At 34.5% G+C, this 18,504-nt stretch overlaps 1 protein-coding gene across 2 annotated transcripts in view; it reads right to left on the bottom strand.

Annotated features, from left to right (window-relative positions):
- Window positions 1-18,504, bottom strand: part of CycB3 (cyclin B3) — a 144,669-nt gene that overhangs the window by 86,813 nt on the left and 39,352 nt on the right. For both annotated transcript variants that reach the window (XM_090412181.1, XM_090412183.1), the window contains exons 4-5: window positions 16,980-17,199; window positions 1,889-2,119 (exon numbers count right to left, since the gene is read on the bottom strand). In XM_090412181.1, coding sequence (XP_090268307.1) covers window positions 1,889-2,119; window positions 16,980-17,199 — 451 coding nt within the window. The remainder of the gene's footprint in view (window positions 1-1,888; window positions 2,120-16,979; window positions 17,200-18,504) is intronic.

The following is an 18,504-nucleotide window of genomic DNA, read 5'->3' as shown; positions in this document are numbered from 1 at the left end:
TTGGCTGGCAATTCAAACCCAGAATGGGACTTCCAGACAGCCAATCAGAATGTGATATGTGGTCGGGCATATTTACCTCCAACCACTGTTGTGTGGTCTCTGCATTTCAATAGGACTCAATGCAGGTAATTGAGTCCTGTGGAAAGGTCCATTGCTTACTGTGAAACAAGGTGTTGTTCACCTAAAGCCAGACTTTGGGCCTCAGGGTTGCTGAATTTAGAGCTCATTGCTTGAAGTCTTCCATATAAAAATTAGCTATAGGGAAGAAAGTGGTGAGCCCATGGCTGTACCTTCTTTTTACTCTAATGGTAGAAAATATTCCTCTGAAATATTTTCTATCACCATTCTGTCATGTTTCATTTAACAATCTTTCAAAAAGTATTCACTCCAGATATCTAGAATATCTTTACCATCTCATTCATTTTAAAATGCTCTTTCCTCCATTGCTAAGCTTTTCAACAACCTCCAGAACATTTTGCCACCTTCCTTTCTTGTGTCCATGTGAATTTGTGCACATCATGATGTTGGAACTTGTCATTAGAACTGAGTATAATCTGTGTCCTGAACAGAAATCCAGTAGTTACTATCTTTGCTCTTTTTTTCAAAAATTTCTTTAATGTTTCTGTATTTGTAGTAGTCATTAACTACTCAGCTGTTCAGCTGTCTGTTCGTCCTGATTCTATGATGACAACAGGTGTTTTACTTGATGTCACCACAGACGACATTTGTTCCATCACTACTTTTGGTTTTAGAAAAGAGAGGATGCAATTTATTCAGGTAAATCCCAAAAGAGATAGGCTATACTCATTTATTCAGTACCCAAGTAGATACCTAATGGCATGCACCATAAGAAGGTGAGTATGGGAGATATGTCATAAGCTCAAGTCAGTTCTCTACTATATGCTATATTTCTTAAAAGATTACGCAGAAATCTCTTCCCAGTTATCCATTTTTGGCTATGGTGGCCCCTATAAAGTATCTAGTATATTAAAACAGCAAACCTCTAAGTTACCTTCACTTATGACAGAATACTCTCCTTGGAACATCAAACAGACTCATTTGCTTCTTAAGAAGGCAGGTATGTATAAAACATTGTGCATTTGACATGTGTTATTTCAGGCAATTGAATCATTTATGAGAAATTCCCAAGAAAGAACATACTAAAGACACTGATGGGGGAAAAAATGGAACACAAATCAGGCTTGAGTTATGAAACAATGGAAGAAAAACATCAGGTAATATCTGAGCTAACAAGAATAGCATATACTGAAATTAATAGCTATACTGAAGCCTTCAAAAACTGAAATTAATAGCTATACTGAAGCCTTCAAAATGACAAAGTGCAACACAGCACAATAAAAAATTAAGCCATTATTATGAACTAATGGTAGTCAGCTATAAAAATCAAAGAATTAGGTTATGTCAGATGTTACAAAGCAGAAATCACAAATGAAGTAAGTGTGTGACATTTCAAACAGCAAATGCTATTTGTCTAACAGTTCCAATTAATGCCTGTTTATGCATTAAAAAAAATACTTTTTCTACTAGATGTTTTAAAATTGACAAAATTATAGAATAACACTATAGAAAAAAAAAAAAAAGACAAGTAACTTCATTCCTGATAAAGTATGCTATAGTGCATTGGAAACTAGTTGAATGAATAAATATTTTTTACTTTCACGGAATGGTATAATAGAATTTGTGTTGACTTTCCACAATGAGTCTTGTGACTCCACGGAGGCCAGGAAAATAATAATTGTGTAATACTAGAATCATTACAACATTGGATTTCTTCTAATTGAAGATATAATGCATTACCTAAACATAAATTCATATTTTTGTAATCTAATGGAACATATGCATTATTATTATTAATGGAGAAACTTACATCAAACTTGCATGCAATAAATATGGCGGTAGCCCCAACTAGCTGAAGAAGTGCCTTTGAAACAGGGTATGCCATTAGGTAGTGATCTACTAGTTTAACTGCTAAATAAAGTGTTTCATGATTTAACTCAAAGTTTTCCTGTACTTCTATCATCCAGTCAACTAGGATAGCCCTCATACTTCGATTTATTTCTGGTTGGTAGTGAAGATATTTCTTTAATTTAAATTTAGCCTAAATGAATAAAGATTTCAATTATATATATATATATATATAAAAACATACACAGAGCAAATATTTAATAAATAATTAAAAATGAAATAGAAATATTTAAGGACCATAATTATTATATGGTAACCTTGTGAATATAGGTTCTCTCTCTCTCACTCTTTTTCTATTCTTTCAGCAGTTGGAAATTCATATTGGTAAGTTCTTTCATTTGTTGTCAATGCTCTTTTGCTGTCTGCCTCTCCTCGTGCCCAATCTTTCAACATAACCACATTGATTTTCAATGATTCTCCTACTTGAAATGTGTTCAAAGTACATTAGTTCTGGTTTAGCAGTCTGCCTTCATGCGGCATTCTCTAAAATCTTATTAGTCATTCTTGTAGTACATGAGATTCTTAATAGTTTCTCCATATCCGTAATTCAAATGAATAGATTTGCCTGCATAATGATCAAGCTTATCCATACATCACCAGTGAAAATACCTCCATCTTTAACAATCCAGTCCTTAGTCGCCTTACTAACATATCTATCTTTCATAATGTTTGTCAAGTTCAACACAGCTTGTTACCCAATAGCTATCTTTTTAATTTCATCTTGATGTTGCTTATTCTGAACCCAAATAAATCATAACTTTCAACCACCTATATTTTATTTGAAATGCCAAAAGCCACCACTTTTGTTTTACTGATGTTCAAATTATGCCCAACTTTTTTGCTTTTCCTCGTAAATAACAGAATTAATTGCTTCAGCTCTTCCTTGATTTCTGTAATGAGAGCTGTATCATCTGCATATATAAATTATTTATTTTTTTGCTTACAATCTTAATTTGTGCTAGGTCTGTGTCAACAATTGTCATAATATGTTCACTATAAATATTACAAAAGTGATCACCATTTAGAGTTAAGCAGGTTTAAAACTGAATTTCATATTAAAAAGAAGGGTGTGAGGAGGTGAACTGTAGACTCAAATGCACAACCATTATTCAAGAAAAAAAGGAAAATAAGATTGAAAACAAGAACCAAGCCTTGAAGATTCAGCAGCAAATCCTGAAGGAAGCATCAAATGATTCAGTCAGAGAGGCATGTGGCAAGGTAATCTGCAAGGAAAGAACAATCAAATCTCCATGGTGGAGTTAGGAAGTTAAAGTGGCAGTAAAGAAAAAGCAAAAAGCAAATCGAAAGTTCCTGTCAAGTAAGTCAACTTTTGCTCTTATAGAATACAGAGAAAAATGTAAGAAAGCAAAGCATGTGTAAAACTAGCTAAACAAAAGTCACGAGAAGACTTTGCTAAGAACATAGAAATACATACTAGGAAGGTAGCAAAATATTCTGGAAGCTACTGAAAAAGTTTAGAAATGAAGGAAAGAATACTGTAAAAGAAATCAGAGATGATAAAGGTGATATAAAAACTGAAGATAATGATATTCTATATATCAGGATGACAGATGAAATGTGTTCAAAGTACATTAATTAATCTGTTTAGTAATCACTATCTACAGGCAGCAATCTGTTGTTATATTCTCTAAAATCACAAATGAAGTAAATGTGTGACATTTCAACACCAAATGCACTATATGTCTAACAATTCCAATTAATGCATTAAAAGAAAACAATTTCTATAAGTTTTGAAATTGAGAAGTAACTTCATTTCTGTTGAAGTATACTATAGTGAGTAATTTTTTTTTTTACTTTCATGGATATACAGTCATACCCCGACTTACATGAATCTGGAGTTACGTGGTTTCTTATATGTACGTATTCCCGTCCCACTTCATGCCTCACTACTAGTCATATCTTTCCTGCGCCGGCCGCATTCACCAGTGTCGCACATTCTGTGAACAAGCGCTGACGTGTTTCGCGTGGTCTCCATTCACACACGATTTTTATAGTCTACAAACCTTGCAATTGTTTAATGTTATGTTCTTGATAAAAATTTTATCACATAAAAAATAATAATGTCATCTAAAAGAAGCAAGTCCGATTCCTCTTCAGCTAGCAAGAAAAAACATTGACGCTGGAAACAAAATTCAACATTATTAAGGATTTTGAAAGCGGAATGAAAATTTGTGAGCTAGCAAAGAAGTTCGATCTACAGGAATCCATAGTAAGAACAATCATAAAAGAAAGGTTTACAGATTTTGAAGGACATAGATTCTAATGAGGAACGAATTATAGCCACAAGGCAAGGAATAAAAAAATTATTAGCTTGCTACAAAGAAATTTTGTGTGACAAGAAAAAGATATTCTGCCATCATACAAATCTATTAGATTTTATGAAACCATCGATATCGAAATAATTTTCTTTTTTTATGTATGAAAAACTACAATTATGATTATATTTCTTAAAAAATATAGGTGTTTTTGTAAACCTTTGGTCCCAATTAACTAATATTTCGTATGTTTGTATATATAAATTACATGCAAAATTATACCCCGAGTTATGCGAATTCGACTTACATGCTTTTTGTTGGTCCCATCTACCATGTAACTTCAGGGTATGACTGTATATTACCTTGAAATATTGCCAAATAGAACAAGAAATGTCAGCATGGTGGTAGAAACTAGGAAAACTATGTTGCAACTAGGAGAAATGTAGATAATGACCTTAAAAAAAAAAGAAAAAAAAAAGATGGAGGCATTTCTCTTGGCGTGTATTATAAGGCAACTCATACAGGTTGTTATCTACATTTCTCCTTGTTGCACCATATTTCACAAAAATTAGGTATTGTACATAAACTGAAAAAGAGGACAATCTCTATTATGAGAGATGAAGGAACACTAACAGAAGAATACATTCTATTTTCCAACTACTGTTCAGCAACAGATATCCTAAAAAAACAGCACAAAGAATACTACTCTCTAATCCCTCTCTCCACAACAGATCCATGACATTCATTACACAGCCTCAATTTCCATACCTTTTATTGGCAAAATTTCGCTAAAAACTGCAAATCTCCCAAAATCTAATGACAGAGTGGCTTTCAAACCCATCATGATAGTACAAAATCTGTTACACTCACTCAAGGACCACAATCCTTTCAACAAACATCCTGGAGTTTACAATATTCCATTTTCTTGTAGCCTCCACTATGCAGGATAAACATCGAGAAGTTTAGAAATAAGACAAAAGGAGCATACTGGAGGACGCCAATACAACAGAGAAGACAGCTCAGGCCTGGCATTCCATTTCTCCCACACCTGCCACAACACTGAATGGGATAAGAGCTCCATGCCGTACATAGAAGACAACTTCAGCTCCCATAATATCAAAGAGGCTACAACGGTAATCCACTCGCAAGGCACTCTAAACAGAAACTAAGGGATAATTTTGTGTGACATTGGAAGTCACTCATTAGATATTTATACACATCAGACTTTAATTTTTTTCTGCTATCAGATGCACCTGCTGAACAATGACTGACCATGTGCCAGCATTCACGCTCCACCTGTTTCTGTTGTATTCTGGTGTAACAGTTCCTACACATTTGGCATTTTTCAAATGACACAGTGGTTCATATTTAATGTTTGTATATTTGCATGTTCATCCCAACGCAGATGAAGCCACTAGCTTAAGTGGAGAAACTAGCAGGTTTATTAAATCATTACAACCCATAAACCCAGTGTTAGTTATTTTTTTATTATACTAGTTTCTTGGTCGGAAAAAAACAACAACATACTTATCATAGCTGTATTTTTTTAAGGTGATTACACTGTAGACTAATATTAACTAAAATAAATTTAATACTTCCAATATTTTGGCGAAGTGAAATTGTGATCATCAGTGAATAAAATATAAGATATGAGCATGCAAGCACTACATTAAGTAATGAAGACTAAGCCCACTGAGTTCAGGACTTTAAGCCTACTCTCATAGTGCTACCTAATTTGCTAAATTGGGCATTCTTGGTGGTTGTTGGGCTGAAGTTCAGAAGATAATGAGAGCTTCCGAAATTTGGGACAGTTTTGTGCAACCAAATTTGTTGAGGTTAGGGTAGTTTAAGTCTAAAGCAGATTCAAGCAGAAGTTTTTCTTCTTTCAACTTCAAACTGGAACCAATTTGTGCATGATGTCTTGGCCAAAAGTACACTCCTACACCTATAAAAATTCCTATAGAAAAAATTATGATTCAATCTGAATGTGGGATTCTTAGCCTTCCTACCCATTTTCCAACAATATCAGACTGGATGTTGGCAATGTTCTAACTTAAGCAAAACCTCGAAAAAGTAACCTCTCCTATAAAGAATATGAAGCACTTTTGGAAATCAAGAAGAATAATAAAATATTAATTACTAAATCTGATAAGTGAAATGCTACACTGGTTCTAAATTATCATGATTACACATTAAAACTTGCTTAAAGATTGCTCAACCTACCTTCCTACCAATGCAAAGATGAGATCACTCCTTAAAAGGTCACATCTGGTCTGTTGAAGTTACTAATAAACTAAAACCATATAATGGCTCATTCATAAACAGAATGCACCATTAATGTGGTTTATCAGTGGACTAGATGCCACTGATAAACCACATACAAATTAGCCAAAGTACTCTCACAATATACTGGCAACATCTCTTCACAAATAAAAATCTCAGTCCACTTTAAAGCCAGTATAAAAAACCTCACACTCCAACACACAGACATTATAGTCACTTTCGCCAATCAGCTTCATCAATTCATTTAAATATGCTTTAGACCTTATTCAAACTGAATTTGCTCCTAATATTTCAGCTTTGTTTAAGTTCACTACGAACTCTGGCTATTTCGTTTGGCAAAGAAAATTCTATAAACAAATAGTGGAGTGAGCCATGTTCTCTACTCCTCTGGCTATTTTTTTCATGGAAACATTTGAAGAGAAAGTTCTAAACTCTGCCCCATATAGACCCACTGTCTTTGTTGATGATGGGTTCTCAATTTGGCTGCATGGCCTGGATGTTCTCAACATATTGTTAACACACCTAAACAATAAACATCCAAGGATCCAGTTCACATTAAAAAAAGAAAATGACAACAGCCTCCCCTTCCTAGATACATTAATTACACGACAGCCTGATGGATCTCCATGTCATTCTCTATTTACAGAAAACACACACACACACATTGGTAGATACACCACCTTCACAAAACCTTCTTAACCAATGGTTACAATTCCTACCATATCCAAAAAATATTAAAACCCCAAGCCCACACTCTCTCCACCTATCCAGAACAGGCTACATGAAAGCTATCACTAATCCATATATCCAAGGCACATCTGAAAAAATTAACAAAAAATCTTAAAAAATACAACCTTTCAACACTTTTACAGCCCATACAAAAAATTAGCATCCCACCATAGACCAGTCCCTAGACTTGCCAGGTGTTTATCAGGTCCTTTGTAATTGTAATCTATCCTACTAAGGCCAAACAGTTAAGGCAGCCAAATTCAGAATTGAACATAAGGACTATATGCATTTCCATCATTACAGCTACTCAGGCTTGCTGACCATGCTTCAGATACCTGCCATAGAACACACTGGAAGAAAGCCACTTTACTCCACAGCAAATATAAACATGGAAAACTTGTCCTTGAATCTGCTTTTGCCTTAAGAAACTATCCTAACCTCAACAAATTGGTTGCATGAAGCTGCCCCAATTTGAGAAGCTCTCATCTACCATTCTTCAACAACCTACCCAATTTAGCCAACTAAGTGATACTATTTAGGCATACTCTCAGTATGCCTAAATAATTAAGTAATAAAGATGATATGCTTCATCTTTATTACTTAATGCATCTCATATTCTGTTCCCTAATGTTGGCAATTTGACTTTGCTGAAATATTGGAAGTATTAATCAAATTTATTTTAGTTAATATTAATCTACGTTGAAATTTCCTTAAAACTTACAGTTTTGAATAGCCAACACATAAGCCTTACCACCAGACACTTTTCATATAACACAACAAGATGTCTGATTGAATTAGGCATATTCTTAAACTCTTGTATAGTAATAAATTTCCACAGTGTTTGGGGCTTTTGATAGCAAGAGGTACAAAAAAAACATACACAACTTATTCTGGAACTAGCACTTTTTTTTTTAAATGCCTTATACTGGCACTTCTTATACTATTCACTGCACTGACATTTAATCTACTGGTTGAAAATTAGCTCAGACAGGATCAACTAATCTATTCCAATTCAGTTATAAATCCATTATGCTTCCCTCAAGTCATTTCAAAACAATGAAGAAATCCTTTAGTAGTGAACCTCTACATTACCTGAAAACCTTTTAAGATAATATATAAATATGGATACATCCATGAAGGATCTATGAGATATTTTTTTTATTTCATTTCAAGTGCTATGGAAAGTTCAGATAAACTTGAGCTGTTGTGATATCTTCAAAGCATTTCATAGTATGGCAAAAATTCTATGCAAGTATACCCATTCTTTAGACACACATCTGTACTTGCTCAGCATTTTTCAACTGAATGACCAACAAAAGTAAAATTAAAGACTTATGTTATTACAGATAGTATTCCTGGCAATAAAGAACAGTTAGGCTCACATGAATTATAATAACAAGAAATTATGTTCTGGTTTTAATCCTTATCCAAGTGTACACAAAGTTGCAAGTGAAGTATCTTCACAACTAGTCTATTTGTGTACAGATGTGATTGACTACGCATCAACTGCCTTAATACTCTATTATGCAAAACACGCTTCCTTTTGTACGTGTATACTGCTCTGTGCATTATGGGAAGAGTCACTTTCTACTCAGACAAGTTTCGATCTTCACTGCCATTTTCTCAGTGGGACTAGCATTGATATAACTCCAGTATCATCCTAGACTCAGGATGATACTGGAGTTATATCAACGCATATGTCATATTTTCCAAATATATGTGGTAAAACTGTGTTATCACCATATTATAATCATAATTATGCTATAACAGACAAGAAATTATATAATTTCTTGCCTTTACAAGCTTGATAACTAAGCAAAAAAGCTTTCTACCTCTGATTCAAAGTATTTTAAAAATATGGGATATACAATTTACTACTTATATATGAAAAATATGATTTATGCATTGATTTAATCTCGGTATCTTCCTGGATCTGACTCCCACTAATGTGGTTTATACTGAAGTGGTACTGATCACTGCATTCTACTGGATGATTTCCTGTGAGGCACTTACTGTCACGATCTTGATAAGAGCTCTTCAGTGGGTGCCTGCCCTAGGAAAATGAGTGGTTCTTGGTGGTTGTTTGTGGAGGCTGGTGTTTTGCTCAGTGGTGGATTTTTGACTATTGTGAGTCAGAGCAAAGGCTTTTGCAGGTGTTGTCTAGTGGAACAACTGCTGAGGTATCCTGGAATGATCCAGATCAAGAGTAATGAGTTAGAATTGTCTTTTAGCCACTCAATGAGGTTAGGTCTCACTTCTGGAGACTGTTCCAGAGGACAGCAGAAGGGATAAATGAAAAGTTTGTTCTATGGATATGGAGTTGAACTGTGAAGGGGACCGCTGAGTAACTGTTGCACATATTTCAATGGATTTAACAGAGAGTGAAGGAATTACTGATACCAGATCAGATGAACACTAACCATGGAAGTATTTGTAGAAGATTCAAGAAACTGTATGCCTGTGAGAGAGTAGATGGAGTGAATTAGCGAGAGATGGGTCATTAATCAGCCTAACTGCTCTCTTCTGCACTGAGTCAAATAATTTTAGGGACCTCTTAGGGGGCACCACTCCAGATATATGAACAGTATTTGATAGTTGCATGGATTTGTACAGGGTTAATGGCTGTTCAGAGGTAATGTCATGCCTTGAGCAAAAGAGAAATACTAATTTTTTGGATGCCAAAGAAGCAACATCTGTAATGTGCATATGCCGAGAGAGGTCTGATGAGAGTAATCCGAAGAAGGGAAATCTCATCTTGTCTAGAGATTTGGATGTTGTTTGAGAAGGGAAGAAAATATTTCGTGTGAGTGATACGATAGAACCAAGGTTTTGCCAGGCACTGAAACCGGCAGGGTTGTCTGAATGGAATGCCAACAGTTCAGAGATCAGAATTTAGGGTAGTAGAAGTTACTGTTCTGATGTGATGTTACTATTCTGATGATTTGTGTGGAACAAGCTTTGTCAAATGAAGAGTGAAAATTATCTCAAAATAATTATTTTTTGTAAGTAGTCTTCACTATTGCTTTCAAAGGTATCACTGCTAGGCTATAATGTAGTATATTCATGGTGAGATGATTTGCATGCCTAATGATTCAGGGCACACAAAGGGTAGAGCAGAGACCAGAAAAAGTATGTAGTCAATACACAAACACTCTCACAAGATGGACTAGGTCATCCTGAAAGAATAAAAACTAAATTTTCTCATATCAGATTGACTGCTGTGTGGGACAACAATGGTCACTCTGGCTTAGACAGAGGACCAGTCATGAAAAATATATAGCCTTCAAACTCAATGAGCATAGAGAGAAAACAATTACCTAAAATCACCAAGAAATATCTCTGAAAATATTTGTTTCAACTCTTAATGTGAGAACCCTCTTTCATAGTTACACTGTGATCAGCAATCATTATTAAAAAATTATGGAAATAACTACCATGTTATAGTAAAACTTCAATTTAATATAAACTAAAATAATCACCCAACATTTCAATCTTCATATCAAGGTCATTATTTCAGTTATATGGGTGGTGTAGATGTTTGAGTCAGAAGGAACGAAAACGGTAGTCAGCTCAAAGAAAGGTTGAGCAGAAACATGCTCTAGTCACCCATTTACTAGTATTGTAATGCCAAAGGACAGCAGACAGAGAGGAGATGGTGGAGGAAGTTCAAAAAGAAAGGAGACTGAGTTAGGAGTATTGTGAGAGGGGAGAGGATTCAGGTATTCTGGTAGACACGTGGACAATTTGTGAAAGGTTTTGCTGAAGACAAAACATCTCCGAATCTTTTGGTATTCAACCAAGTGAGGTTGGAGAAGGTAAACCAGTCTGTGTTATGAACATTGAAATAACGAAATAAGATGACCTCACTTTTGGAGTGTTGGATGGTAGATAATCTTCAAGGACAAACAATGAAAAGGATCAAAGTAGTTATTAGAATTTGGAGAATAGACAGATTGGTAAATGAATGCAACAGAGTGGAGTAAGGAAATTTTGAGTGAGCGTAAAGAAATTGTAAAGAAGATTCAAGATTTGCCATCCTCTAATAAGAGATATTAGATTTAGTAAACATGCATACTCCGCTTTAGTGGCAAAAGGAAACATTCAGGCCATAGTTTAGAGTCGAGATATATAATATATATAATAATGGTGGCAGGACAATGAATGATGCTAAGTGGATATGCATTTTTTAATTTTTTTTTGCAATGGATATCATCCAATTCCTGAATTTAACCGTAGAGGGAAATGGCAAATTTTTAACAACTCACTTATCGGGAAGGGAAAAAAAAAAAAAAAAAAAAAAAAAGAGAATTATATACTTACATACCTCCCCCATGAAAGTATCCAAAAATTTCATTATAATCAAAAACTTCTTTTTAGGGCAATGACCTTATTAGTTTCACACAACAATTCTAGAACTGCAAAACCTTTGACAGCATATCCCAGATGTCATTACCTTAAGTAGTAGTCAGGCAAAATAATATTCTTGTAAAATTGTTAGTAGAGATAATCCTTACACAGCCAGTCATGTAGTAAAGGAAATGGATACCATAGTAAGCATGCCCTGAATGGATTTTCCCTATCACCATATACAAGCTTATTGCAAAAATGCAGTAGCCATTATGGAAAAAGCGATGCAGCTCCACAATTTATAGTCATTGCTTGTCTAACAACTGGCTCACAAAATGTACATCTTCTCCTATTACTGGTACCAACCTCTTCTAAAATATGTTTTTCCATGTCTGAAGTCGAAGTAACATTATTTTCCTTTGGTGTAATTCCTAATAACTCTTGCAATTTTTTCTCTAAATTCCGTGATGCTAATGTTTTTATCAGTAACTCGCTTATATACTATAAAAGCGTTCACCACAGCAGAACCTAAAAGAATTTCAACTGCAAGTTTTCGGTATCATTTCACACTTCTTCGAAGACAAGAAGAATAGGCTTTTACCTGATCGGATAGATCAATAAAACTTTTGCTTTTGTTATATAGTCCATAATAGCTTCTGGCTTTTGCACTTCATTACCATTTCTTGCTGTAAGGGATTTCATTTTGTTTGTGTGTTTTGTTGATAACATAAGCACTTCACGTTTATCGCACCATTTTATTACCACCACCCCTGTGTCACTTTCTTTACCAATTATTTCACCTTTTTTCAATTTCTTCTGGGTAACATCCTGTGGAATTCCCTTTCGATTTTTTCTCAAAGTGTGTTTGTCTATTCAAAAGTTTGTGTGCTAATTCAATACTGGTATAATAATTATCTACAAATATTGTGCGTCCATGGTCAAGTAGATTCTCACAAAGTCCCATAACAATTGAAGTTGGAACACTATTAGTAGTATTGGTCTTTTCTGCGCTGCAGTATATCTTGAAATCATATGTATATCCATCTTCAATACACAATTTGAATAGTTTTATGCCAAATTTGTGTCATTTATTCTTGATGTACTGACGAAAGGCAAGACGACCTCAGAAAGGAACTAAAGTTTCATCAACGCAAATATTACTCGAAGGCATCATTATTTTCTGGAAATTTTTTCTTATATGATTTATGAGAGGTGTAATTTTATAAAGTCTTTCAGAAGTATTTCCACCCTTGTTGTCTATGAAGTGCCAGTTACTGAGAAGAAGATCGAACCGATTCCTTGACATAACTTGTTTGATTTCTGAATAAAGGATGTTATTCGACCAATAACACTCTAATTTTGGCATCTGCACTAAACCAAACCAAATTTGCAGACCCAAAAATATCTTCATTTCATTGGGATTTGTGTTTTTCCACTTTCTTATCCTTGCTTTTGGTAAAATTGTCTGAGTTTTTGAAGAGCGTATCTGTTAGTTTCTTGGTCCAGCAGTCCTTCATCAACAAACATAAAAAAGAAGTCTACAGGCTGTTTATCGTGCATTTCTTCAATAACATTTTGTTTTATTCCAAAATTATTATCCACAAACTGAAAATGTTTTAGATTATCACCTGTAATTTCATTCCACTGTAGGTCGGTTGAATTCACATTTCCAAGTATTTCATCTGAGGAAGAATCATTAGTCAAATGCAGATTTCTTATAACATCATCAATTGTTTGTTCTACAGAATGAGCAGCAGTAAACTGAGATGTACTAGGAGCGAAAACTTCAGTATTACAAGTTGTAGATACTTTTATTCTCTTTCTAGCAATGAGAGAATCAGAATCTGAAGACACAGAACTAAGATCACTTCCGTTGTAACTTTCCGACGAATATTCGTATGGTTCGTCATCAGATAGAACTTCATTTATCAAGGCTTCTAAATGACGTTGCTCTTTTTCGTAGTCTCCCATATTAGGGCAATTTATAACAGTATTTATCACTATAACAAATTTATTCCACTGGACAAAACACTGAATACATATAACTGTTTGTAAGCGTCATAGATATGCAAGTTTGACCTTGTGTGAAGTGCGAATCACGTGTGCACCACTCAGCCCAGTCAGTAAAAAAATTCTTCTCAGGCCGTGTGGTGCACATGTGATTCGCACTTAACAAATCTATTTAGCTGCATGAAATAGATAAAAAATCATAAAATATGATTATTTTATGTTACTTTCAGCAAATTGTAAAACAAAAAAGAAGTTGGCCTGGGGATCAAAAATTTTTTTAACATTATGGCGGTCGACGTGTCAAAATAATTCTAGTGAACTTAGATTGATGACAATGTTCCAACTGGTCTAAGTATAAGTGATATAACTAAAGCAAATGTTATAACCTCAAGAAAGACTATATATTAAACCCATGTTAAAACATTATTTTCTTGAACATGTAAACTAAGGAAATTACTTCTATTGATCAAGTACTTTTTAAAACAACTAGTTTCACCAGATAGGTCTGTTGGCATCTTCAGGGTACATAACTGATATAAGGCACTTAAAGCTAAAAACTGTTACAGACTATAAATCAACCGATTCCAATTACCGTATTTGCCGGTGTATAAGACAAACTTTTTTTCTTTGTAAATAGGTTTGAAAAAAAAAAGGGTGCGTCTTAGACACCGATACTCAGTTTTTTATTACTTTCATTTCTGGAAATTTTCTCTGTTCCGATTTACGTGATTTCTTTCTTGCTTCCTTGCAGTGTGTGTGAGAGCATTCCAGTTACGTTAGTTATGTATTCCAGTTACTGGAATAGATTCTAGTATTCCAGTTATGGATAGATAACATTTGGTCTACACATCCTCTGGGGTTATTGAAGAAGCCTGCCCTGCTAGTATGGGATCAGTTTTGTTCTCACAGAACAGAAAATGTTAAAAATAAACTCAAGGAATTGAAACCTCAGTTACCTGTGATAATTCATCTTGGAGATCTTGTTGATCTGTTGTAATGCAGAAAGCTCACTTTTTTAGCATGTGTACAATGCTAAGTTTCTGAGAAATGTGGTGGGAGGAGCTAAGCATTTTAGCATTGTACACATGTTAAAAAAAGCGAGCTTTCCACATTACAACAGATCTCCAAGATAAATTATCACTGATATCTAACAACCTCACCATGAATGGCTACTCTCAGAGAATCGTCCACAAGATACTTTTCTCTGACACCCCACAAAGACAACGAGATGACACACAGTATATTTCTACAATCGTCATTCCATACATGGGAACAGTTTCTATTAAGGTTGCAAGACTCCTCAAACCCCATAGAATAAGAGTGACTTTTAAACCTACAGAAACGATTAGGCAACTCTTAAGATCTCCAAAAGATAGCCATCCTTTCTTCAAAATTGCTGGAGTTTACAACATACCTGCTCATGCCGTTTAAGTTACATCGGCCAGACTTCAGGAAGCCTTGAGATTAGACAAAGGGAGCACATTGGAGATGTTAATAACAATGGGGAAGAAAAATCGGGTTTATCCTTTCATTTCTCAAGAACTAACCATATCATAGAGTGGGATAAAAGCTCCATTCCTTACATAGAAGAGGATTTCCACTCTCGAATTATTAAAGAAGTCACAACAGTTGCCCGTTCTGTACAAAACCTTAACAGGAACCAGGGATTAATCTTTTCTGAGATCTGGAAGACCCTTATTAGATCTCTAAACATACAAGAACTGAATTATGGTGACAATTATAGAACGTTCCTAAATAACAAGCGAGATTATACATGCACTATGCATGTACTGTATGCGTTCTGTTTTGTCAAATATAATTGGAATTGTTTGATTTATAGTCTGTATCAGTTTTTAGCTTTAAGTGCCTTATATCCTGAAGCCTCAGTTGGTGTAACATAGTTGTTCTAAAAAAATACTTGATCAATAAATCCCAATAGAAGTCTTTTCCATATCTTAAACCCTTTAACCCACATGTTTCATCAAATTGTAATAATTTGTTCTTTTTTTGGATATATAAGAAGACATGTCAGAGGTTTTGAAGAACTTCGAAGACAGGGGTGCAGGCTGTCATCATGTTTTTCGTGCTGCAAGAAAAGTGCACAACTGAGATTCGTCAAACTTTTTGTGAGTCTTCAGGGGTCTGTGCCCCAGCATATCTAACAGTTGACAGATGGGTGGCCAAGTTTAAAATTGGGCACCCTGAGATAACAGATGCCCCCAGGTCAGGAAGACCTTCCACAGCAATCAAACCTGAAAACATCAATGCAGTGCATGCATTGATGTTTTCAGGTTTGATTGCTAATTGCATTGACGATAGATGAATACCAGCCAAAAACATTGCAAAGACTCTGGGGATATCCAGGGAATGAGTTGGGGTCATTATCCACCAACATCTGTACATGCAGAAGCTATCAGCAAAGTGGGTGTCCAAACATTTTTAATACCAACCAAAAGGGAGAACATGTATGTCATCTCAAGGGATTTTGGGTTATTTTGAGAAATCAGGAGTAAATTTTTTGGCTTGAATTGTGATTGTTGATGAAACATGGCTTCATCACTATGACCCACAGATTAAACAACAGTCAACGGGGTGGAAACACAAAGGTTCTCCATATCCAAGTTCCCAAAGAAGTTGCGAACCCAAAAGTCGGCAAGGAAAGTTCTTGCCATTGTCTTTTGGGATGCGGATGGTGTAATCCTTACCAAGTACCTCAAAAATGGTAAAACAGCTACAGCAGCAGCAACAGTTTATTCAACAGTTCTGAATGAACTGAAGGAAAAATGCTGCAGTAAACTGAGCAGTGGCGTGTTGTTTATTTAGGACAACACACCTGCTCACGAAACCCAACAGACAATATACAACTTGGGCTTTTAGTATCTACTTCACCCACTCTATTTGCCAGACTGGCCCATCTGACTATTTCCTATTCTGAAATTTAAAGAAACACTTGAAAGGAACAAAATCTACCACAGATGATGAAGTCATATCTGTAACTGAGGACTGGTTTGTGCAACAAGGGGAAAGACTTTTCTTTTCTCAGAGGATGCAAATGATGCAGCAGCGTTGTAACAAGTGTACAATACTTCATGGGTAACATGCAGAATAATGTGTAAGTTACATGGTTCAATACCTCAATTCCTTCAAGGTGATTATCATTACTTTTCAGCACACCGTCGTAAATGTAGCTGGTACTTATCTCAGCACAAATATGAAAATAAAATTCATTTAGGCAATATTTTATTAAAGATTAAAAACTTTAAGAAAAATTAAGACCATTAAGTGATTAATAAATATATTATGTTCAAGAATAACATGGCACTGTCATTAAAATCATATCACACCTACCTCTCGTTCCTTGTAATATTTAAATATGTCAGCAGCATATAGTGATTCTGAAAACGGGTCATCATTTTTTTCATCAAAATCTGCCACATCAGGTGGCCTTGTTTTTGATTTTATCTCTGACAAGTTCTGGTTCTCACACACAACAGTTTTTTTTTCTTGGATGACTGTTTTCAATGTTTTACAAGAATGACTTTCTGTTTTCTCTTCATTCTCAATAACACTATACCAGAAATGACAAACATTATATTGCACAAGTAAATATCAAATTCTGTTTTATCTATAAAAGTTTCAATTATACATTTTTTTTTTAAAACAGCATAATAATATCAGTTGCCATTGCCCATTTTTAATAAATATATCAACTTACATTATGCAAAAGGTGTCAACAAATTTTGTCTGATGCTTGAAATAATTTCCTTAAATAAACAGAGCAAACCTTTAACAGAAATTATAAACCTATATCTGGTCAGTAAGCTGAACACATACAAACATTTCAATTCTGTAAAGTCATCTTATACTTTTTTAAAATCTAAAATTTTCATTGGTTAATGTCAGAGGTTCAAGTACACTAAAAAAAATAAAATAAATAAATCTGTACCAAAAAGAGCAAAAAAATATAAGAAAGAACTCATATGATAAGTTAAGGTTCTTACCAACTAATTTAAAAAGATTAAATGTAAAAATAACATACTATACTCTAGTCGCTCTCAATGATTTGCTTTTGATATTATGATTATTTTTAAACTAAAACAAACACCATTCTGAATTTAAGGCAAAAGATTAATGTTCTGCATTTTTTTAAAACCCAGATTTAATGAAACTATAATCAGTGATAAAGCCATCTCATTTTTACTTTACTTCATTGAATTTTGCATTGATGAACTATGCAAATCGGTCCTACCATACCATGAGCATGTAATATCTAATGCTTCCTTTCCCCAATGCAATGAGTTCGAAAGAAACCTATGTCAATCAGGATATAAAAATAAACTTTTTATTTAGATGGCATTTCATGAGTTGTTCTTAAAGTATAAGTACCCACAGGTCTCACAATCATCAATAAATTATATAATTTTTGTGATGCAGGTCAAATATGGAGGTATAAAAGTTTTACAGTGGCTGCATTGCATAATTCAGAAGGACTGGCCAGAGGGTCAAATTCCAGATGATCGGAGTTGAGATCTCATAGTACCCATCGATAAAAAGGAACATAAAACTGAATGCGAGAATTACAGAGGTATTTTCTATTGAGTGTGCCTTGTAAGATTTATACAAGTACACTTGAGAAACAGCTAAGAAAACTTGCGGTGAAGAACAAGCTGGATTCAGGCCAAATACAGATTGTCAGGAACAGATTTTCACTTTAAGACAAACAGTTGAGAAATATGGAATATATAACAAGGAATTGCATTTAAGTTTTGTCAATCTAGAAAAGACATATTACAATTTGCCAAGAGGTAAAGCTCTTCAAAACACTCATATGGTGTAAATGGGACATTATATCAAGCAATACATAGTCTCTATT

The sequence above is a fragment of the Typopeltis vanoorti genome, chromosome 22 (genome assembly GCF_054136105.1).
Source record: "Typopeltis vanoorti isolate ZY-2024b chromosome 22, IOZ_Tvanoo_1.0, whole genome shotgun sequence".
Lineage (NCBI taxonomy): Eukaryota > Metazoa > Arthropoda > Arachnida > Uropygi > Thelyphonidae > Typopeltis > Typopeltis vanoorti.
The sequence above is the reverse complement of the archived record's forward strand: the minus strand, read 5'-3'. Positions and strand labels throughout refer to the sequence as shown.